The following is a 23,134-nucleotide window of genomic DNA, read 5'->3' as shown; positions in this document are numbered from 1 at the left end:
TGAGGGCATCCTGGCAACATGCTGAGGCTGTTGTAGGTAGCCGCACAGGGTTCCTTCTGGAAGAGGAGAAGCACGTTAGCCTCACCTGAGGTGTAGCAGAGGGTCCCCATATTACATGTGGGGGCACAGAAGCTACACTAAGAAGCAGAAGCTACGTGGGGTCTGAGGCAGGACGGGGGCCCTACTTCCCTCTCCTGATGCCAAGAGCTAATCTACCATGTGGTGATCATGACCATGACTCTGAGCCCAGCATCCAGGAAGTGATGGGCTGAGACAGGGATGGGGAAGAGGGCCAGCACCAGGCCAAGGACCAGTGATAAGCCATGGTTAGGAAGCCAAAGCCACCAGTTGACCCTCCAGTGATAGAGGTGGCTCTGTATTGAGTCATGTGTACTTTCTAGCCTAGATAGGAGAGGGCAGGGCAGCCAGGGCTGGGCATTACCATAGCCCAGGATCCAACAAGCCCCCACCCCATCCCACATCACTCAGATACTCTGTAGAGACAATGACCTCCCCAACAACACACCCAGCCAACACCTGCCTCAGAGCCTTTACACTGCCTTCTCCTGGAACATCCTGCCTCCCAGAGCTCTTCTGGTATTTGCTGCCTTTCAGGGTTCTGGCCTCTCCAGGGACCAAGGGACCCTACTGGCCCCTTCTAAGCTCATCTTTTGGCTGTGTTTCCTTCTCGGCATTCATCTTTGTCCTGTGGATGGACAGGAGCTGACTTCCTTAGAGCACAAAGCGCTCTTAGCGGAGTCACTGAAGAAGCCGAGTGACGGGAAGGGAGCCACCTTCCTTTCTGCTTCTGCCTCCCTTCCTGCTTCTTGTGAAGCACAGCTTCCAGCACCCGACTACAGTACCCAAGAGATGCACACAGCACGACCTCCACCTCTCTCCTCATCAGTCACCCCTGGGCAGACAGATGAGCCAAGCTTAGAAATTAAATCAGGAAGTCATCTCTCCCCTTATTCCGGGGTGTGTGTGGGGGGACTTTCCCAGGTAAGAGAGTTAAGCCCCTCACTTGTCTTGCTGTCTCTGAAATTCAGCTTACTAACACGCCCAGTGCACTCTTCACACGATATACTGACCATCGCTGGCTTCTGCTTGGTGTCTTGTGAGCGCCGTTACCGTCCTGGAGTACAGAGGAGCCCACACTGCGGTGTGTGGGAACATGGGGGGGCCCCCGTGTGTTCTGGCCCCGGATCACCGTGCTGTGGTTAATGCTCAGTGTCATTGTCTGCCTGCGCCCTGGTTGTAGGCCTTGCTTTCTGCCATCCAGCCCCTACCAGTATTTCACTTCAAATCTGCTCTGAACTAGAGAACCTGTTAGAACTGTCTGTGAACCAAGAGTTAGCAGAACCCGAGTAAAGGACCCAAGAGGTTCTTCTAAGGGTGCAGGGATGCAGGGGGCCATCTAATCTGAGCTGGAGGATGTTTGCTTTGCTTTCAGCTCCAGCTGTGTCCCACGAAAGCCATGCTGCCCCACCATGCTCCCCGAGAGCATCAGAACGAGACCTCGTTGTGAGTGGCTGGCCACCTAAAGCTTTCCTGGTGACAATGGCTGAAAGCGGAGGTTAGCAGCCTCTTCCGATAGGCCTACCTTAAGCCACACGGTGGTCATGGTGAAGCTGAAACTGTGACCGAGGCTTAGTGAGACCTTGAATTTATAAATGGGGGAGGGCTCAGTCAACAAAGCGCTTGCCAAACAAGCACAAGGACCTGAGTTCCGACTCCCAGCACCCACCTACGAGTTGGGCATGGTGACACAAGTCTGTCAGGCCAGCACCAGAGAAGTGCAGACAAGAGGGTCCCTGGCCAGCCAGTCTAGTCCAGTCCATGAGGTCCAGGCCAATGAGAAAGACTCTTGCAAAAAATAAGGTGGGAATCAACAGAGGAAGACGCTCAACGTTGACCTCTGGCCTCTACAGGCAACACATACACAAATGTGTGTGTGTGTGTGTGTGTGCATATAAATAAGTAAATAAAAACGTTTTTAAAATCTTGGGGTCTCCATCACATCTCCCTCTAATTTAATGGCCCTCGCTTAAGAAAGCAGGGTCCTCAAAGAGGCTTTGTGGGAGCAAAGACTGTGGGTGATGCTGAGCCCCTTTGTGTCTCGGGCCCCGACAGAGATTTCCAACATGAAGCAAAGCCCAAGGTGCCTTCGGCACTCTCCCCACCTCCAGGAAACCAGCACAGGCTGTACAAGCAGTGCTCTGCTTCCACAAGAAAACAAAAGCTGACCACGTACCAAGCTGTCCTTTCCTGTCACAGTTCCCTAAGAAATAGAATGGGATGACAGGCATGGTGCTATGGCAGACTGGATTTAAACCACGTGGGGAGATGTGTACAGGTTACACATCATCTACCACTGCTTGACAGGGAGATATAAGAGCATGTGTGGAGCAGGAGGGTTCCTGCAACCCGTCACTGCTGTGGAATATTATTTTAAGGTGTGTTACTTTTGTTTATGTTGTTTAACTCTGTGAAGCTGCATTACTTTGTCTAAAACACTTGGTCTAATAAAGAGCTGAACGGCCAACAGTGAGGCAGGTGAAGGGATAGGTGGGGCTGGCAGGCAGAGAGAATAAATAGAAGGAGAAATCTGGGAGGAAAAGAGACGGAGGAGTGAAAAGAGAAGACGTGGTCAGAGAAAGAGGAGAGCTCTGGGGGTCAGCCACCCAGCTACACAGCGAGCCACAGAGTAAGAGAGCAGGAAAAGCCCAGAGGCAAAAGGTGGATGGGATAATTTAAGTTAAAAGCTGGCTAGCCACAAGCCAAGTTAAGGCCAGGTATTTATAATTAAGAATAAGCCTCCATGTGTGATTTATTTGGGATCTGGGTGACGGCTCCCCTCTTCCAAAAAGAGAGTAAAAGAGCAAAAACAAGCAAGTCTCCAGAGATACCAAGGGATGGGATGGGGTTTCTCATCCACCCATCTATACCTTAGAAGGACAATTAGTGTTTCTCTCTCTCTCTCTCTCTCTCTCTCTCTCTCTCTCTCTCTCTCTCTCTCTCTCTCTCTCTCTCTGCTTCACAACAGGATATAAGCACTTCCTTTACAGTCAAACTTTGAACCGCACTGGTAATGAGTGTGGTGGCATGCATTATTTATAGAACATGAAAGATGGGCATCTCGAGATGGAATGCTGTTTAGTGACTATCTCCAGGTGAGATCACGGTGGGGTGGGGGGGCATGCCTTCAATAGACTTTTGTTCCCAAGTGCCTTTTACTATCAGGTAGATAGGAAAGTATTTTTTTAAAACTTTTGTCACTTAGCCAGGTGTGGTGGCACACACCTGTGACCCTGGCATTTGTGTGGCAGAGGAATGAAGTTTGGGGCCAAACTTTGTCTCAGAATAACAACTATGTTGTCATTCAAGAAAGAAAAAAAAATCGCCTGTTCTGCCATGTGTCTCCTCTCTGTGCCAGCCAGCCCCACCCCCCACCCCCCCTTCCCACCCCAAGCAGACACTTGCCTGGGCTCTGTGCAGATCACAGCAGCTGGCTCTACTTTGGATGTCTTGTGGGGATCTTGGGCACTGCGTGCAGGCCACTGTGTGGAATCCCACCAGCCTCTCTCCTCTCATTCCCACCTTGGTCTCTGGAGCCCCATAAAGCAACTGTCTGTTCACATGCTCTCTGAACTCCCTCTGTCCCCAGGGTATCATGGGCCTCTGCCAGGCAGAGAGAAGCTGCCCTTGAACTAGAAGGCAGTGAAGGCTAGGAGGGATGCAGAGCAGCCGTGGCTTTGGAAGGCAGGCGGATGGAAAATCGGCCTCTAGCAACTTTGACTATCTGAGTGACTTAACTAATAAGCCATTACACCTCCTTGAGCCTTGCTTCTGCTGTCAACAAAATGAGGCTAAGAACACTCGTCGGAGAACAGATGAGAGTTCACGCCAAGGGAGACAACAGCTCTCGGGGTGGTCCAGCAGCATGGGCACTGTTGCTGCAGATAATGTAGAATTTAATAGCTGGCTAAGCTCTCAACACCGGATGTATTTTAAAGCACCCGACAGAGCCTTTTAGAAGATCCTGAGGGCCAGCATAGACAGAAGTGCCCACATGGCTACGGTCACAAAAACTGCCTTTCCCTGTCTGCCTCTCTCTCCCAAACCTATGCCCATAGCTCAAAGCAACTCCTGCAGAAGGCCTTAATAAGTGCCCCCAGAGACCCAGACAGAGTTCCTTCAATGACCAGATTGGGTTCAGAATTTACGTGGATCTACATCCCCACTGTGTCAGTTGGAAACTATTCTCAAAGTGCTTCTGCTTGTATTTCTGCCAGGTGTTTTGTTTTCTATCAGATGATGAGCAAAGATGAGGCCTCACGGTGGCTGGGACATCCTCTAGACCAGTGGTTCGCAGCCTCCCTAAAGCTGCGACCCTTTAATCCAGTTCCTCATATTGTCATGATCCCTAACCATAAAATCATTCCGTTGCTACTTCATAACTGCAATGTTGCTGTTGTTGTGAATCATAATGTAAATAGCTGATATGTGAGCTCCCCCCCAAAAGGGGTCATGACCCACAGGTTGAGAACCGCTACTCCAGGCTCTAGGCACCAGGTGATCAAAAAGCCCCTCCCTGAAGGCAAAAAGCTCAGGCAACCCACAGAAGTCTCCACACTGTACAGCCTTAGACCTGCAAAACCAGCCTTCCCTGGGAACATGGGGAGGTGGTCCCACACCACACATGACCTACAGCTCTGAACAGTTAACCCTGGGAGTGGGACCCACCACCAGTTTTAACGCACCCTTCATGTGACTGGGTTATTCATGTTGGAGGGGCCTCTATGTGAGTGGCCTCCTCAGGACAGGCAGTGAGGCAGGTGTTTGTGTATTTGTACAAAAACAGCTCGAGGCGGAGCGGCAGTGGCGCATGACTTTAATCCCAGCACTCAGGAGGCAGAGCCAGACAGATCTCTGTGAGTTCGAGGCCAGCCTTATCTACAAAGCAAGATCCAGGACAGGTACCAAAACGACACAGAGAATCCCTGTCTTAAAAAACCAAATTTAAAAAAAAAAAAAAAAAAAGCTCGAGGTTCCCTGATACTTTGAATCCTTGTGGATGTTTCCAGCATCTTCTATTTCTACCTTCAACAGCTGTTCCATGTTACTTCTTCAACAGGGGTCCCTTAGCCTCAATCCGCCTTCTTGTCAGAAGTGTACCCTTGACCCCGTGTGGACGTCACATTTCACAGCAGAGTGTAGATGTGCACACACATTTTTAAATCCAGGTCTGAATTTCAGGTCACATCCCTTGTGTCTAGTGACATTTATTGACTATTCCTCATAAGAAATTCTGCCAGAAAACTTAAGATTTACCTCTTTAACATGTCCATTTTTAAACTTACCTCTTTTGGTTCTAAGTGGAATATACTGCAAAATTTTCCTTTTGTCTTTATGACCAAGAGGCCGCATTATAAATTTCCTGACAGCTCTGGGCCACACTGGCAGTGAGGGAGCAGTTTGGCCATTTGTACAAACACAGCCACAGATTGCCTGCCGCTGCTGCAAGGCTGGCCCAACTGTCCCTCCCGTCGGTGGCTGTCACATTTCTTTAACCTGTGTCCCTCAGACAGACCTAGCCTCCCATCTCATCCAGTGGTTCAGATGGTGCCCAGAACAAGAGTCAACACAGTCCAAATTCAGAACCGAGGGTTCCCCCACCTTCACCAACCAGGGCTCAGTAACCTCAGCCACCACAGCTGGATGAGGTATTTCCTGGGGAATGTGGCATTTCCCTGAAGAATTCCCCCAGGCCTGGAGTGAACATCCATAGCTTTTCGGATCAAGGCACGAGCAAGGAGGTCACGTTACCTGTTCCTGCAGCTTCTGGAACATCAGAGGGTGCGGTTCTTCCAGGATCTGTTCAGACAGCCGAGACTGCCCCTCCACGTTGACTTGCGAAGTGGCCTTATTGGACAGGAAGGTCATGTAGATCTCCCTGGCCTTTACATGCATCTGGAGGAGACAGAGAAGCTGGACTGTTACCCACCAGAACAGCCTTTCCTGGCCTGAAGCCAGCTCCACCCTCCAGCCAGCCCTGGAAGAACTGCAGCTGGGAGCTATTGCTGTCCAGAGCCAAGCTCCCTGAGAGGGTTCACAGCAACCTGGCCTATCCCATACCTACTAATGCCTACCCCATACCTACTAATGCGTCTACAGCCAAGCCTCCCAAAACAAAATTGCTACACTGATCATTCAAAAACAATAGCTGGGCAGTGGTGGCACACGCCTTTAATTCCAGCACTCAGGAGGCAGAGCCAGGCGGATCTCTGTGAGTTCGAGGCCAGCCTGGGCTACCAAGTGAGCTCCAGGAAAGGCGCAAAGCTACACAGAGAAACCCTGTCTCGAAAAACCAAAACCAAAAACAAACAAACAAACAAACAAACAAACCAATAAAAATGACATTCGACTGTGACTCGGGACCATCCTGTGAAACCTTCAAATTCAGAGTTCATAGAAATGTTACTTGGTCTTGAGGGGGAATGAAGTACTCGCTGGCCAAAGTTCAAACCCGAATGAACCTTGGAACTGATTAGCTACATGAAGGAAAGCAGCCACAGAGGCTGCATGCTGTAGAATCTTGTTCATGGGGAAACACCTGGAATGTGCAGAGCCCCAGAAACAGAAAGATTAGTAGTTGCTCAGGGATTGTAGGAGGAAGAAATGGGGATGAAGGTGAGGTGGAGGAGCACAAGGAACAGCTTAGCCACCTGGGACTTCACTCAGTTTGAGACAGATACACACCCTTCTTCCAATAATGCACTGGCAGCCTAGGGCTTCCACCTGCGTGTGCTCTGTGCACACATACCGCCATCCTAACAATGCGCCTAGTGACCTAGGACCCCACCTGCACTGAGCTACACAAACAGCCTCCAAACTTCATTCAGGTTTCCGTTCACTCACACTCCAGTCCTAACCAGGTACACTGGGCAGGGGCCATCCTGTCCTGAACTAGTTTTGGGTAGATGAGCAAAAGAGCAGACTGTGTCCTCTAAGTGAATTTTTAGAGAGAATCCTCTATGTACCACCCTATGCCTATGTACAACCCAGTGTGCATATGATTCAGATCAGATGCATTATGGGAAGAGATAAGCACAGTAAAAGTTGTACCTTAGAACATGTCAATCAAAATAGAGAACCTCCCAGGACACAGCCCTTAGTAACCAGCCCCTCCTTCCTCTAGACCCCATCAAAGTAATCCCATTCAGTAACCTGGGGCCCCTGAATACACTCTCACTCATGTGACCTGCTGTCTGTCTGTCTGTCTATCTGTCTGTCTCTCTCTCTCTCAAGACAGAGTCTCAATCTAGCTCTGGCTGTCCTGGATCTCACTCTGTAGACCAGGCTGGCCTTGAACTCACAGAGATCCACCTGCCTCTGCCTCCCGAGTGCTGGGGTTAAAGGGGTGCGGCACCACCCCAGTCTCTGCTCACTCTGGGCAGAGCAGTTCTCCCTGAGCGGTACCACAGCCCCACTGTGGAGTGGTTCCCTCGCTACTGCTCAGTCCTTCTGCACCTTTATTTCAATTCCTCGACTGAGAGCGCGGAAACACCTGGACTAGACTCTGACCGCCCGGAACAAAGGGTGACGGTCACGAGGATTTCCTTTGGAGTTTTGAAAGGATTTGGGATCGAGTAAGTGGCTGTGTCTGCACAGCACTGTGAACACACTCAAATGAAGTTTTTTATTATAAGTGTTTCGCCAGGACAAACAAAGTCCCGTGAAACCACACACACACACACACACACACACACACACACACACACACACACACGCACACGCACACGCACGCGCACGCGCACGCGCACGCGCACACACGCACACATGCATGTACCGTGGCCATCACCTGCTGTACTGCAGACACATAGGCCTGTTCCCTCCCCTTAACTTCTTGGTCTTCCTGTTAATGCTGGTTTCCTGGTGAGTGAGGACCAGGGCCAGGGCAGGTGACATCAGGACTATCTAATTCCAGACTTCAATCCTACTCAGGTCCCATGAGGGTCACTGAGCTCTCCAGGGTACATGGCTTGTCAGTCTTGCAGAAGAGGGTGTTTTCCTTCAAGTAACTAAACATTAAGTGTAAGTACTGCGGAGAACACTCGCTGTGTGCCCAGAAGTCCCTAGCGCAGCCCCCCTGGAAAGCATGGTGGTATCCCAGAGGCAGCGCCAGTGAGGTAGTCACTCATCTGTACTCTCCTGGCACGGAGAACCCTGGCAGCGTGGTGACCCACCCCATGGCGGGAGCCACTGAGAACCCTGACAGGGCCGTGACCTTCTCTGATGGAAGGAGCCGACTCTCCAGTATGCACCGTCTCCCGAGAGCCTCGGGCAGCAGCACAGCAGACTCGGCCCTCTCCACCAGAACCTCCCTTGAGGCCCCCCTTTCTTGAAAAGGAAGGACGTGTGTGTGCACCTGCCTCCCCACAGCCGAGATAGCTACTGTGTGAAGCGCAGCTCTCAGGCCCCATCTGACCCCACGGAGCAAGGCAGTGGAGAGATTGCCTTTAGTGTGCAGCACACAGCTGTGGTTTGTGGAGGAGATGGGGGAGGTCAGGAGGCCCTAAGAAAACACTTTTCTCCCAGAGAGGCCCTCAGCGTCTAAGGATGCTTGCAGAGCTTGGCTGAGGGAAAAACAGACTCTGAAAACTTCGGGTTTTCAGAAAATCCCTGGAAGTTTCCAATTAGTAGTGCTTGACAACAGAAAAAAAAAAAAAAAAAAAAAAAAAAATGAGCTCGTTCCATGCCAGGGGCTAGAAGGCAAGAGACCCCATGAGGCCGAGGCCTGACTAATACCTCTGCCGGTACAGGAAGAGAGCCCAGGTGGGGTCACCACTCAAAGCCCTGTGTCTGTTCTTTCTTGACTACAGGAGCAATTAATTAATGTCAAACTCAAAGACATAGGAGCCTCTTAAGATAAATATGACTATTTCCAGGATAGGCCTGGGGACCATCATGAGGCCCAGAACAGCAGTTTGGAACCTCACGTCTCTCAAAGACCCACTGGCTCCACAGAGCCATGAGCCTCTCCTGCCACTGGCATTCTGTCAGAGGGAGCATTTTTGGAAACCCACTTCCTGTTTTAAAGTTACTTCATGAAAGTAGCATTTCAGTCGGCTAGATGAGCAAACTGCAGGCCTCCCCTCCCCAAGACATCCACAGGCATGCGGACGCTCTGCCATGCGTGGATGCACACACACGGCCCACATGAATTCAGGCAATCTTGAGTGGTTCTGAAAATGAGACATGCAAGCGAGCAGCTTGAGACGCCAATCTGGGGGCAGGTGGCGCAGGGGAGAGGAAGCAGGTGCCAGGGCTGCAGATGTCCAAACCCTGGCTCTCAGCCAACGCTCTCATATCAGCTGCCCTTCGTCGGCCTCTGAGAACGGGATGAGTCCCTGTGCTGACCCAGCGAGTGTGACAGAATGAGTGAGCTGCAGAGTCTATCTGGGCTAGGATAGGAAGTGTGACCGAAACGGGAAGCTCTGGGGCTGCTGACCACAGGCCAGTCACGGGAAGGCCTGATGTCCAGGCTGAGAACACCGAACACAAAAGAAGAACTGGCCACTTGAGCTATTCTGGTAGGTTTTTCCAGAGTTGTGTTAACCCTGTTCTAACTGCTGTAAGAATAAGAAGAGGAGGTGGAGGCGGCTCTGGTCCAGCCGCCGCCCACACCCTAGTCCTCCCTTCCCTGAGAAAGACAGATGTGTCCACTCTCTGACACCGAAGCCAGCTCCTTCCAGACACAAGCCAGCGCCTTGCCTGCCTTCGGGTTCGACAATGCCTGGTTTGCAGCAATGCTGGGAAGGAAGTCGGCCCTCGATTTCCACTCCCAACCAAAGTCGGTTTAATAGAAGTGAATTCACTTCCCTCACAGCCCCAGACACCCATCTACTCAGAACAGCAAAGTAATGGGTTGCCCGGCACTTAGGAGGTGCAGTGTGGTCTCTTCTCCCCCATTAGGGCACACGCTGGTCCTCCGCCGCTGTAAAAGCTTTTACTCCACTTCCCCGACATCCTCGTGGCAAACAGCCTCCTCACTCCCAATTTCAACAGATGCATCTCAAGAGAAGAGTCCTCCCACCCACTCGCTCCCCCTTCTCAGCTGAATCCTGCGTCTCAGGCCACGGTGCCTGGGGGCTCGTGGCTGCTTCTGATTGCTAAGCCCCTCGGGGATCTCCGCTGGATGCCTCTCTGGCTCCAGTCCCATCTACCTTGCCTGCCTGCCTCCTTCACCAGGGAGCCCTGCTCTCTCAAGAGTCTCCGATTCTGTCTTTCTCTTTCACCGGGTCCTGTGCTCTCCTAGCCCCTCCCTAAATTCGAGTCCTGCCCTGGATTCTGTAATTGTGTGCTCTCTGGCGAGACTTTCTCAAATTAATTAATTAAAATAAAAATTAAAAAAAAGACTGTTTCCTGCCCTTTTTGAGGATTGCAGTTTGGATCCCAGCACCCAGCCTGGGTGGCTCACAGCACTTGTAACTCAAGCTCCAGAGATCCAATGTCTCCTTCTGACCTCCACAGACACACACACACACACACACACACACACACACACACACAGCATATACTCACATAGACACAGCTTCATATATATACATAAAAAGAAATTCTCATCCTAGGTGAAAGCTCCTAACAGATTTTTAACTGCTATTCCAGGATTTGACTTCTCTTGGCTTCCGTGATTACCCCATGGTGCACAAACACACATGTAGACCCACACTCGTCCACATAAAATAGAGGCAGACACACACTCGTACACATGAAATAGAGATAATTGTTTTAATGGGGGGCCGAGGGGGGCCGGAGAGATGAGTCAGCAGTTAAGAGCACTTGTGGCCCTCCAGGTTCAATTCCCATCACCCGCACGGCGGCTCATAACCACTTCAGTTCCGGGAGATCTGAGGCCCTCTTCTGACCTCCACGGGCACCAAGCACTCATGTGATGCAGTTACAAATGTGGGTACAAAACATTCACATATCAAGTGAATACGTCTAATAAAGATAATTTTAAAGATGGGATTCGGGGCTTAGCTCACCGGGAGAGCGCTTGGGTCCTCAGCTCCAAAAGTGAAAATAAAATAAATTGAGTGAGGGGGGGCCCCAGAGAATGAGAGCAAGGAGGGCCTGCCAGGATGAATACAGGGGTCAAGGTGAGTTCCAAATACAGACCCCCCCCCCCACCAGCAGAGCCTTCCCGGCCCGCTGAACAGAAATGTGCCATTTACGAACGTATCAGGCTTGCAGCCCACTGGGAAGGGACTGAAGGGCCCCTGTCTGTGGGGGGAAAAAAAACCCACAAAAGCAAGGAAAGTCCAAAAGGACCATCTGAAGATGAAATTGGGATCTTTAAAAATAAATAAATAAATAAATAAATGTAGGAATCAAAATCCGAAGAGATGAAAGAGAGGAAAGAAAAAAACTGCAATGAAGATCTCAACTCAGGGGAAAAGGGCCTTCACAGGAAACAAACAAACAAAAACATGGTGGCAGGCACCCATAGGAAGGAGGACCGCTTGAGGCCAAGAGTTCAAGGTTAGCATGGGCAGTGGAGTGAGATCTTGTCTGTGGAAGATCACTGGGATTTGCAGTCCAGCCTAGCTGGAGACCGATGAGCTCCAGGTCCCGTGAGAGACTGTGTTTCCATAGAATGAGGCGGAGGATGATGGCACCTGGCATCCTCCTCTGGTCCCACACGTCCTTCAACATGCCACCACCACCACCAGACCCTGTCTCCCGTGGAAGGAAGGGAGGAAGGGAGGAGGGAGGGGGCAGCTGCTGTTTTATTAGCGCACTCACTGGGCTCCCCAGGCCTGCACCCGGGCAGCTCCATCTTGCAGGGAGAGGCCGAGGCAGCGGGCAGCAAGCACAGGGGCCAGCATCACACTGAGTTCCTAAGGTGCAGCGTGGACCCTGCTACTCCCATGGGGAAAATGGACTAAAATTTCACATCACAGGCTGTGGTCAGAGAGACAGTACCCAAACTAGATGGCTCCTGAGTTCTGGAGGGTACTGAGGGTGAAGGCCATGTGCCCTTCTTTTGTAACCCACTCACTCATGGAGAACAAACTTCTTTTAAGGAATCTTTTAAACTCTTTTTAAACACCTTTTAAAAAAAAAAATCACACCCAAATACAGCCAGGTATGAGATCAAGTTGTAGTGTTAAACAAAATATACCAAAATAATAATAATAATAATAATACCACAGACTCCCATAACTGTAAGCTTTGAAATACTATTAAAATACAAGGGATTGTCATATTTAAATGCTGGTACAGCTCTCAGAGCTGTGAACACTGGACACTGGTCCCTACCCTACCTCCCTGCCCCATTCTCCATGTGGTCTGTACGATGCCAGGTACTTTTCAATGCTTACCACACAGTAAACAGGCTCAGTGTACATAAGCTAACTGATGAATGAGTGAATGAGAGAATGAATGAATGGCTGGATGAATTCAGAGTTAGCCAAAAAAAAAAAAATGAGTACCATGTTGGAGCTTTCTCTGGAGTTCTTTTTAAAGATTTATTCCCATCTTTAATTATCTGTATGTGTAGGGGGGTTGTGCACATATTCACGGGTGCCCACAGAGGCCAGAGGCATTGCATCCCCTGTAACTGGAGTTACACATGGTTGTGAGCCACCTGACAGGGACACTGGGAACCGAACTCTGGTCCTCTGGAAGAGTAGACTGGGCTCTGAACTGCTGAACCGTCTCTCTAACGCCGTCTCTGTGGTTTTATAAATGCTGAATTACTCTGGAAGCTAGGCATACATCCCATGCTAACTCATAGGGCCCACAAGAGAACAGTTTTCAACCACAGAGGGATGGAAGGTGCTAACTACAGATACATGGAAGGTATGGCAGGTATAAGAAACAAAGAAAACCTGAGGACAGGAGGCGAGAAATGTCACTTCCCCAGTTTCCCAAAGTCCTCAATATTCCCTTGATGCATGCAAGATTGGACCTCCCTAAGCCATGGCCTTTCTTTGCCCAGTAGCTTGCCAGGTCACAGTGGGGCACAGACCAGGGAAGACAATCAAGACTGTTCTACTCTTCCGGGCTTCAAAGAGTTAAATGTCCCGGTGGGCTAGAATGTATGCTCATCTATCAAGCCCATTGCCATGGCCAGGCTTCAGGACAAGGTGAGAGTCCAGCCTGAGTGGAGGACACGCCTTCATCCCACAGAGAGGAAGAGACACATGGTGTGCCCGACACAGGTCTAGATGCTTGGATAATACGGAAAGGGAGAAAAACAAAGATGCCTGAACTCGTGAGCATGAGAGACAGAAAGACAGACTACAAAAGATGGAGAGGTAAATTACATGAGGTGCTCAGCGTAAACAAGTGTGATGTTCACTGAGGAGAGGCTCGGTGGTGAAGCCCTTGCCACACAAGTGTGAGCACCAGAATTCAAATCCCCGGAACTTACATCTGCCGCTTCCCTGCAGTGTCAGGCTGGGAAAGAGAGCCAGTGCGAGCTGGCTAGGGAGACGAGCCATCTGAACCAGCTCTGGGTTTGACTGACTGAGTGACCCTGTCTCGTTGACTAAAGTGGAAGAGTAGGAGGCTATTCTTCACATCAGTCTCAGGCCTCCACATGCGTGTTCTCACATGTACATGAGCACCCACATGTGTGCCTACACACATACAAAAAAAAAAACCTCATGCATACACGCACAACACACACACACACAAAAAAAAAAAAAAAAAACCCAGAAAAGAAAAACAAATCACCAGAATTGTCCTTAAACCAGCAGAGGTTTGAAAGTCTGATTTGCATCAAGCCTTGCAGCTGCCTCAATTGACTGCAGGGAGAGAGAAAGCCTCCCACACTCCCTTTGGGGCAGATGTGGTAAGTTTGATTGTGAAATTCAGTTAGGTGCTTTCTGCAGGGCCGGCCTGCCTCCTCCTCCTCCACTCCTGGAAACCAGTAACTCAGAGCTGACTGCCTCGTTTTGCCTCCCCAGCAGCTGGACCAGGACAGCCTGTGGGCCAGGAGCAGAGGCTGGCTCTGCATGCCGATGCAACACATGGTAGCCTAACATGGGCTGCCACTGACCTCTCAAATCACACCCCTGCATCTGTGAAGGCTCAATGCTGTGGCCTCCACCAAGACCCAGACATGCCAGTGTCACCAGGGGCTCCCCTGTCCCCAGCAGCATCCTGCTGGATAGTTTTTATGTCAACTTGACACAAGCTACACTCATCTGTAAGGCTGGGGGAGTCTCCATTGATAAAATGCCTCCATAAGGCTGGGGGAGTCTCCATTGATAAAATGCCTCCATAAAGCTGGGCTGGAGACAAACCATAATTTTCTTAATTAGTGACTGATGTGGGAGGGCCCAGCTCACAGTGGGTGGTGCTATCCCTGGGCTGGTAGTCCCGGGTGCTATAAAAAAAACCAGCTGCGCAAGCCAGTAAGTGGCACTCCTCCATGGCCTCTGCATCAGCCCCTGCCTCCAGGGTCCTGCCCTGTTTGACGTCCTGTCCTGACTTCCTTCAGTGATGGACTTTGATATGGAAGTGGAAGCCAAATAAGCCTCTCCTCTCCAAGCTGCTTTTGCTTTATCACGGCTCTAGAAACCCTAACGAGCACGGAAATTGGTACCCGCAGTGAGGTATCACTGTGACAGACCTGACCATGGGGTTCTGTGGAGGATGCTAGAAAAGCCACCGAGGGTTCAAAGCTTGGTGAGCTGTTCTGTTGGAGCTTGGAAGAGTGCTGAGAAATGCATAAGATGGAGGCCTGACTTGTCACGCTCCAAAGGAAAGTTTGAGACAAGCATCTTTTTTTCCTTGGGCAGAGGGGGGAATCAACTCAGCATTCATTATAATACTGGGTTATGTTCCAGACTTGGGAACACAAGCCTTCCAGAGCCCAGTAATGGGGACATGGGGGTGAAGAGAAGGGCTGCTGAGCCTAGATTTCCGTAGTCTATGACAGAGCAGTGCCACCCAATACTACATCTGCCACATACAACATTAAGGTCCTGTAGGGACTCTCCAGGGCCATGGCATGAGGTCCCTTCTTGCCATGCACCCCCATTCTCAGATCGGACCTTACCTACCCTTACCTTCAAACACAGCCCAGTAGGCCCCCTGGCAAACAGGACACCCCCCGCCCCGCTCTTGTCTCCAGGCTGGTCTTCTCATACGCTGTTCCTGCTTCTGGAGTCCCTGGTTCCCTTTCCGCAACCACCATTGCAGGTCTCAGGCTACAACTCACTTCCCAGTAGACCTTGGTTGGCTCCCCTGCCCTTAGGCTTCCCACTTCTGGTGTCTACATGCATCACACTTGCAGAGCTTTTAACGAAGCTTATCTGGTTTGTCCAGGAGGTGCGTGTCTCCAGGGCTTTTCACGATGCCTGGCACTGAGCAGGCACTCTGCAAGGACTGGGGCACCCCACAAGAACAGACACACACAGGGCAGGTGTGCAGGGGGCTGGCTGCCTGCCTCCAGATCATGGTTTAAGCCCAGCTCTACCCAGGGCCTTGGCTTCCTGTCTGGGCCACAAGGATAGATCTGTTCTTTTGTGGGTCCCCCTCTTGCCTGACCTTCAAAGAACAAGGCAGACGAAGGACATCCGCTTGGCCACCTGACTCTGAGCTAGATGTTCATGGTACGATGCTGGTCACACCAGATGCACAAGGCCAGCAAAGAGCAGTGCTTCTCGGAGGCCTGTTCAACGCTGGGGACAGAGGAGAACAGTGTGTGCTCCTTCCCAGGGGACCTCAACCCTAAGTCCCTTCTCCAACAAGGATGCCCTGGGGAGAAAACGGCAGAAAGCCGCGGAGGCCGCAGTCATTCCCAGTGGAACGAGGCCAGCCTGGGAGACTGAAGCCAGGGGAACCCATCTCAGATTCACTTCTTGTCCATTCCAAGGAGGAAGGCCACAGGCTGCTCCAGCCTGGGAAGAGACCCTTGAAAGGCAGCAGTAAGGTGCCTTCTCCAGGAAAAATTCATGGCTGCTGGCCCTGGAGAGTCCAGCTTTTAGAGACAGAACCTCCAAACCTGGCAGCCTACAAGCTACCTCTGTCTGGAGAGCTGTTCTGTTTGGAGGGCAAGTGTGGTGGTTTCAGTGACATTGGCCTCCATAGGCTCATCTATTCAAATGTCTAGTTCCCAGTTGGTAAACTGTATGGGAAGGATTAGGAAGTGCGGCCTTGTTGGAGGAGGTGTGTTACTGGGGGGGTTCAAAAGCCCATGCCAGGACCAGTCTCATTGCAGATGTAAACTCTCAGCTACTGATCCAGCTCCATGCCTGCATGCCTGCCATCTTGCTTCTCGCCGTGATGATTACACACTGACCCTCTGAAACTGCAAGCAATGCCCCCCCCACACACACACACAATTAAATGCTTTTCTTGTATAAGTTGCCTTGGTCATGGTGCCTCTTTACAGTAACAGAACAGTGACTGAGACAGTGAGATTATAAACTAAAATGAGTTCCAATGTTGACAAATTAAGTGGTTTCACTTTAGAATTACAGGCACAGGCCTGTAATCATAGCTACTCAGATACAGTAGCCTGTTGGGAGTGAGTTCAAGGCCAACCTGGACAACTTAGTGAGACCCTGTCAAAAGAGACAAAAGACAGTACAACGAGGCTGGGCACATGTCTCAGTGGAAAATGCTTGTCCAACATGGACCACACCCTAGATTAAATCCCCAATACCAGAAGGAAAAAAGAAGAATCCAAATGTCCAATCTTGGGAGAAGACTCTATGGGAAGAGGGGTCCCCCAGGTCTCAGGGACAGAAGAACAAGGGTAGTGAAGCCGAGGCCTGGAGCTCTCCCAGCAGAAGGCTGAAGACTGAAGCAGCCTGGAGGCATGGCCTTAGGACCCTCAGGGAACAATGGATCTAGGTGCTGGAAGCAGGACAGGACATCCTCTGCTGGCCCCCATTCCCCTCACTTCAACAGCCTTGCCCAGAATCCACACTCTTTCACAGGACTTACGCCCTTGGGTAGCCCTGAGAAAGAGGGAGAGGCCATTTCAGAACCCCACCTGGTCCACCTGTCTGGCATCCATCCTTCGGTGGCTGCTTGAGGACTCAAGGCTACCTCTGGGAGAAGTCAGAAACTTCCTACACAGAATGCCTGACAGATCCTGGGGGTTCACAAGGAATCACCTGATGAACAGGGTGCTTTCACAGGCACACATCTGCTAATCATGCCTGACAACACCAGTGTCACCTTGGGGAGACACCCTCGTGACTTATTTATGAAGAAAACAGTCAACGAAATGACACGCTACAAATAAATGTTCACATCTACTTGGAACATTGGCCTGCTTGAACAGCTCTCTTCAGAAATGGCTAACGTGCTCTTTTAAAAACAAAAAAACAAAAACTGTTAGTATTTGGTCAGCACTAGGTACCAACTGAAGAGCTGACATCTCCCCTCAGATCTAGTATGAATCAGGACAGTCTGGGCAGTTCCCAGATTCAGGCAACAGGCAGCTGTGACGGCATGACAGGAGGAAAAATGCATCACAAAAGCAGAAGGCAGTGAAGTACCTGCTTCTCGTCCTCCATCTTCTTGAAATCTTCGCATGCTAGCCAAAACAAGACATTTTCTTCACTGAATTCCTTTTTCAGAAATTCCTACATATAAAAAAGGGGGAGAGGAGTCATTTAGCGTTCAGTGCTGAGAAAACGCAAGCTTCCTTTCTAAGATGGCATGGCAAAAGCGGACAGAGGAACCTGGTTTAATCATCCCTTGAAAAAACCCCACCCAGAAAAACAAAGAACGTGTTTAATGTTGAAGCGAGAATTTCTTACGCATTTCACCTTAATGGTTTTGACATTGCAGGGCAGAATAAAAATGAAGCGGAGAATCTAGTCGCATTTCTAAGCTGACAATAAATTACCAAAAGTAAATTAAAGTGGAAGATCTATCAGCCCCTTCCAGACACTGTTTAGACAAAGTGCATTCCTCCAAAGCCAGGCCCTTTTTTTAAACAAAAGGAAAGAAAATATTAAGCCTGTCCAAATCACAGTGACGGAGACCATTTTAAGTTGGAGGTGTGCTTTCCTAGGACTGCTGGTAAAGAGTTAGCGATGGTCAGCTCTGCGGCTGCATTCAAACCTCCCTGGCATCTAGACAGTGCTTACAGTTCTACTCTCCACCCCAGGAGCTCCATGAGGACCAGCGACACCTCAGCCCATCACCTAAAAAGCCAAATTGCCAAAGATCGGTGTGACCCTCCAATGAGCAGTAGCAGTCATACTGGCAGGAAAAGTTATTTCTTGATAGCCTTAGCCCTTCCTGTCCATCATCAGCCCTTCTCTGTCTATCATCAGCCCTTCCCTGTCTATCATCAGCCCTTCCTGTCCATCATCAGCCCTTCCCATCCATCATCAGCCTTTCCCATCCATCATCAGCCCTTCCTGTTCATCATCAGCCCTTCATTGTCCATCATCAGCCCTTCCTGTCCATCATCAGCCCTTCCTGTTCTTCATCAGCCCTTCCTGTCCATCATCAGCCCTTCCTGTCCATCATCAGCCCTTCCTGTTCATCATCAGCCTTTCTCTGTTCATCATCAGCCTTTCTCTGTTCATCATCAGCCTTTCTCTGTTCATCATCAGCCCTTCCTGTCCATCATCAGCCCTTCCTGTCCATCATCAGTCCTTCTCTGTTCATCATCAGCCCTTCCTGTCCATCATCAGCCCTTCCTGTCCATCATCAGCCTTTCCCTGTCCATCATCAGCCCTTCCCTGTCCATCTTCAGCCCTTCCTGTCCATCATCAGCCCTTCCTGTCCATCATCAGCCATTCCCTGTCCACCAGCCCTCCTTTGGGAGATTCCTTCCCCAGCTTCACTTTGTTAGTTACCATCCAGCCTCTCTCAACAGTAGTGATGCATCCAGAGAGGGTCTGAGACTGGAGAGAACAAACTTTCATGCCAGAGAGACCCAGATCATCCCTGCCAGTCCTGGAAATCCTTCCTCCAGATCCCACACTCGCACCCTCCCCCATGATCCCTCTCTCCTTCCCCACTAACTATATGAAAACCAGAGACAGGCTGTATGTCCCTTTGGAAGTCTGAAGTGGTCAGGGGAGGTGAACAGTTCTTAGTCTCTAGCTGGAGCAGACAGTGTTAAACATTGTCCTTGTCCCTCTGCCCCCACCCCCCATCATACACATAGCTAAGCTTTCCCTGTGACATCAGTTCCAATGAACAATGAAAAGGCAAACCCTAAATTTTGTCACGCCTTCCGGATCTTCCAGAAGATTCTCCAAGGAGGTCGCCCATCTGGCTGTACTCATGAGGCCTTGCTGGCTGCTGCTTGAGCTCCCGTTGTCGTGGATATCTACAAAACACAGTTCAGACAGTGTCAGCACCCAAAGGCTCTGTCCTGTGCATAGGAGGATATTACTGTAAATCTATACTGCAACGTCATCACCACCATCATCCCCAAACCAACATGTACCAGGGCCTGTCACAGTAGACTCAGTCTGCTGAGGTGGGAGTCACTATTCCCTCTGTTGTTCAGACAAAAACAAAAAACAAAAAAACAAAAAACCCAACAACTAAGGTTAAGACAAAAAAAAAAAAAAAAATGAGGCTCAGAGCAAGGGACCTGCCATTTCTATTACATTCTATTATGTCTGAGTTTGTCCATTGGCCCCGAGTCTCTCTGCAATCCACCTCCCGTGGACCCCTGACTCAGCATCGATTCTTTCCTCTCTGCTTTTGCACAGTTACAGTGACTCCACGGGTCTGAAAGCTCCAAGACCGCAGCGTCTTCTGCGTCTTCCTTACGAGAAGCAGAGCCAGGATGAGGACAATCACACCAGGAGTTGTCAAGATATGCAGGCATCAAGACAAATGTCTTCATGTAGCACTTTTTTTCTAATTCAAAACGAATGCTCAAAGAATCCATAATGGGCCAGGCGGTGGCAGCAGTGGCAGCGGCTGCGGTGGTGGCGCACACCTTTAATCCCAGTAGACAGAGACAGTTGGATCTCTGTGAGTTCGAGGCCAGCCTGGTCTACACAGAGAGATCCAGGACAGGCACCAAAGCTACACAGAGAAACCCTGTCTCAAAAAAACAGAAAAAAAAAAAAAAAGAATCTATAATGGGACTAGGGATGTGTGTGAGGGGTAGAATGCTTGCCTAGCATGTGCAGAGTCCTGGGTTCTATCCCGAGTCCCAGAACAAAGAAAATTCATGGCAAGCAAATGCCAACATTTTAAATAAAGCACCACTAGTCTCCACGTTCCCTTTCACCTGGACCTCCAGTGTGGGTTCACACCACTCTTAGTTTGTATCTAAAGCTCTGTTGTCCGGCTCATCCTGGAGGTCTCTGCAGCAGTTTAGTTTAGTATATATATATATATATATATATATATATATACATATATATATATATATATATATAGACTAAATATATATCATAGACTATAGACTATATATATGTCATATCTCTAAATCTATAGACAGGGATGTGGCTGAGATGGGAGAGTGCTTGCCTAGCTTACACGGAGCCCTGGGTTCCTTCCTTTCCTACACAAAAGCAGCAATGGTAACACCTGCCTGGGATCCCAGCACTGGGGAGGTAGAGAGATCAGGAGTTCAGTCATCCTTGGCTACACAGTGAGTTCAAAGCTAGCTAGAGAACCATGAGACACTATGAATTAATTAATAATTAATTAATTAACTAATTAATGAAATATCGCTGACCCTGAGGCAGCCCCCTAACCTGTTAGTGCACAGAATGAATGGGCAACTGCATGGGACATCTTACATTAACAGGCTTGACATTTAGCACCCTCTTTACCAAAGAAAAAGGGACAGAGGGTCTCAGACGATCACACTGGAGCCACTTGGCTGAAGGAAGAAGCAATGCATTAGACATGTCTCCAGACCTGACCCAGTCCTAGAGTCATGGGAAACTACTGGCATGTTGCTTCGGTTGAGTCCACGTTCAAACCCCAGTTTGATTGGTTTGAGCTTCAAGGCCGTAGTAAAATTTGTGCGTGCATTTGAAGAGGGTCCTCTGAGCTCGAGGTTATTTAAGGATTTAAGATGGAAGTACAAACTGTGCATTTTCTCCACAGCAGGTAGAAAGAGTCTCACAAAGAAATGAGAAAAATCTGAAGTGGTAGATATGGCAATTACCCTGACCTGATCCTGATACAACATGTGTTTAAATGCTCCACCATAGCTAACAAATATATAGAATTACTATGTCTCCATCGGGGGACAAAAAATAGGAAGTCTATCTGAGAGCAGTACTCTGTCATTCCCTTTCTCCCCTTTCTGGAAAGAACGACCTACCAAGGGAGCTGTGTTACAACTAGCACAAGATTAGAAATAAGATTATAAAAAAAAAGAAAGAAAGCTTGAATCTAGAAGAAAATAAACTTTCTATTAAGAAATCAACAAAGTAAATCACCTTTGAAGCATGATTGAAAAATTTTTATAACTTATTAATCACGGAAAATAGCTATTTAAGAAAGTTCCTATCAGAATATACTAGACTTGGGCCCGAGGAGTTGGCTTGGTTGGTAAAGAGGCTCCTGTAGAAGCATGAGGACCAGGGTTCGATTCCCAGCACCCGCGTGTGAGCCTGGCTGAACTGGCAAGCCGCAGGCCATGGAGAGATTCTGTCTCAAAAACAGAGTGGACAGCGACTAAGGAACAATCAAAAGTTGCCACTGGCTTCAACACGTGTGCACACACACTTACATGCTTATCTGTACACACACACACAAAGAGAATGAGAGAGAGAGAGAGAGAGAGAGAGAGAGAGAGAGAGAGAGAGAGAGAATACTTCCTAGCTGACAGTTGGCATTCTTGATATAAAACAACACATCCTCATCTTGATTTTTTTTTTTTTTTGGTTTGGCTTTTTTGAGAGAGGGTCTCACTATATATAGCCTATGCTAGCCTAGAACTCACAGTCTTCTGCCTTGGCCTTTCCAGGGCTGGAGTTGCCTATCTGTACCACCACATGCAGATCCACACCTTAACCTCTTAATTTTCTGGGGCTCCATCTCCTGCACCTCCATAAAGTAGCATCAGAAACCTAGGGACAGTGTTCATGCTCACCATCATGACAGATACTCCTAATAATGTGAGAAATTATTTACGGCAGCCCCATTCCTCCGTCAGAGCAAACTCCCTAGATCACTTTACCAGACGACCCTGTTGACTTTCCGAAGTGACTCTCTCCAACTCATGGGTAAGAAATGAGTTCCTGGCTCCTATCCATCATGGAACGTCAATCCCTGGACACAGTTTCTCCCCACATATCATCATTTACAATCATCATTTTAAATCATCATTACGAGAGAGTTCCCGAAGCAGGGCTCATTCCGCCAAGCGTGCCTCTAACTTGCCTTCTGTCCTCTGCCTCCAGAACACAGTTTGACCATTTACTCCACTGCCCCAGCAGACTCTCTTAAGTAAATAAGCAGCAGGACACAGGTGCACTGTTCTAGGGACTACCTCAGGCCACCACGCGCTCTCCTCCACGTTTTCAGCCGTGGTCTGAAAGGATGCCGAAATTCTTGGCACTCTTAAATAATCAACCACACCATGCTAGGGGGCTCGCCGCCTTGCTCTCTGGCAAATAAATGTGCTTGGTGGGTTGCACTCGGGCAGTTGAAAGCTGCCTCTACCGCTCGGGAAATGCAAACCACCCCTTTCCTGCTGATGATAACCAAACTTGTGGATTAGCTTTTTGTGGCAGCTTTCAGTTGAACAAAAAGTGAGATGGCCCCTGTGGTCCCTGAGGTCAGTCCCCAGCACCCACACACAAAGCCAGCACCCACATACACCCATATATAGCAGTACCTCCGTAAGCCCAGTGCTAGGGAAGCAGAGACAGGAGGGTTGCCGGGGCCCACTGACAAGGCAGTCAAGCTGAATCACAGAATCCCAGGCTCGGTGAGAAACCATGTCCCAGAATAACATGGTGGAAGTGACTGAGGAATACATGTGACATCAATCTCTGGCTTCCACATACATGCTGTCCTCATGCATATGCACACATACACAGAATGCATGTGTACAAGCACACACATACACACAGAGTTGTACAACTCCAATCTACTATTTAGACTGCCTCCTTAGACTAGAAACAAAAACCCAAGAAAATGACTTGTC

General features: G+C 49.5%; 1 protein-coding gene across 3 annotated transcripts in view; it reads right to left on the bottom strand.

Moving 5' to 3' along the window:
* The window catches only part of Rgs10 (regulator of G protein signaling 10), a 44,702-nt gene that overhangs the window by 7,805 nt on the left and 13,763 nt on the right, over positions 1–23,134 (bottom strand). For all 3 annotated transcript variants that reach the window (XM_028885659.2, XM_037210041.1, XM_028885660.2), the window contains 3 exons: positions 19,215–19,330; positions 17,535–17,621; positions 5,830–5,973 (listed from right to left, as the gene is read on the bottom strand). In XM_028885659.2, coding sequence (XP_028741492.1) covers positions 5,830–5,973; positions 17,535–17,621; positions 19,215–19,330 — 347 coding nt within the window. The remainder of the gene's footprint in view (positions 1–5,829; positions 5,974–17,534; positions 17,622–19,214; positions 19,331–23,134) is intronic.

The sequence above is a fragment of the Peromyscus leucopus genome, chromosome 1 (assembly GCF_004664715.2).
Source record: "Peromyscus leucopus breed LL Stock chromosome 1, UCI_PerLeu_2.1, whole genome shotgun sequence".
Classification (NCBI taxonomy): Eukaryota; Metazoa; Chordata; class Mammalia; order Rodentia; family Cricetidae; genus Peromyscus; species Peromyscus leucopus.
This window is presented reverse-complemented; position numbering and strand designations above follow the sequence as displayed.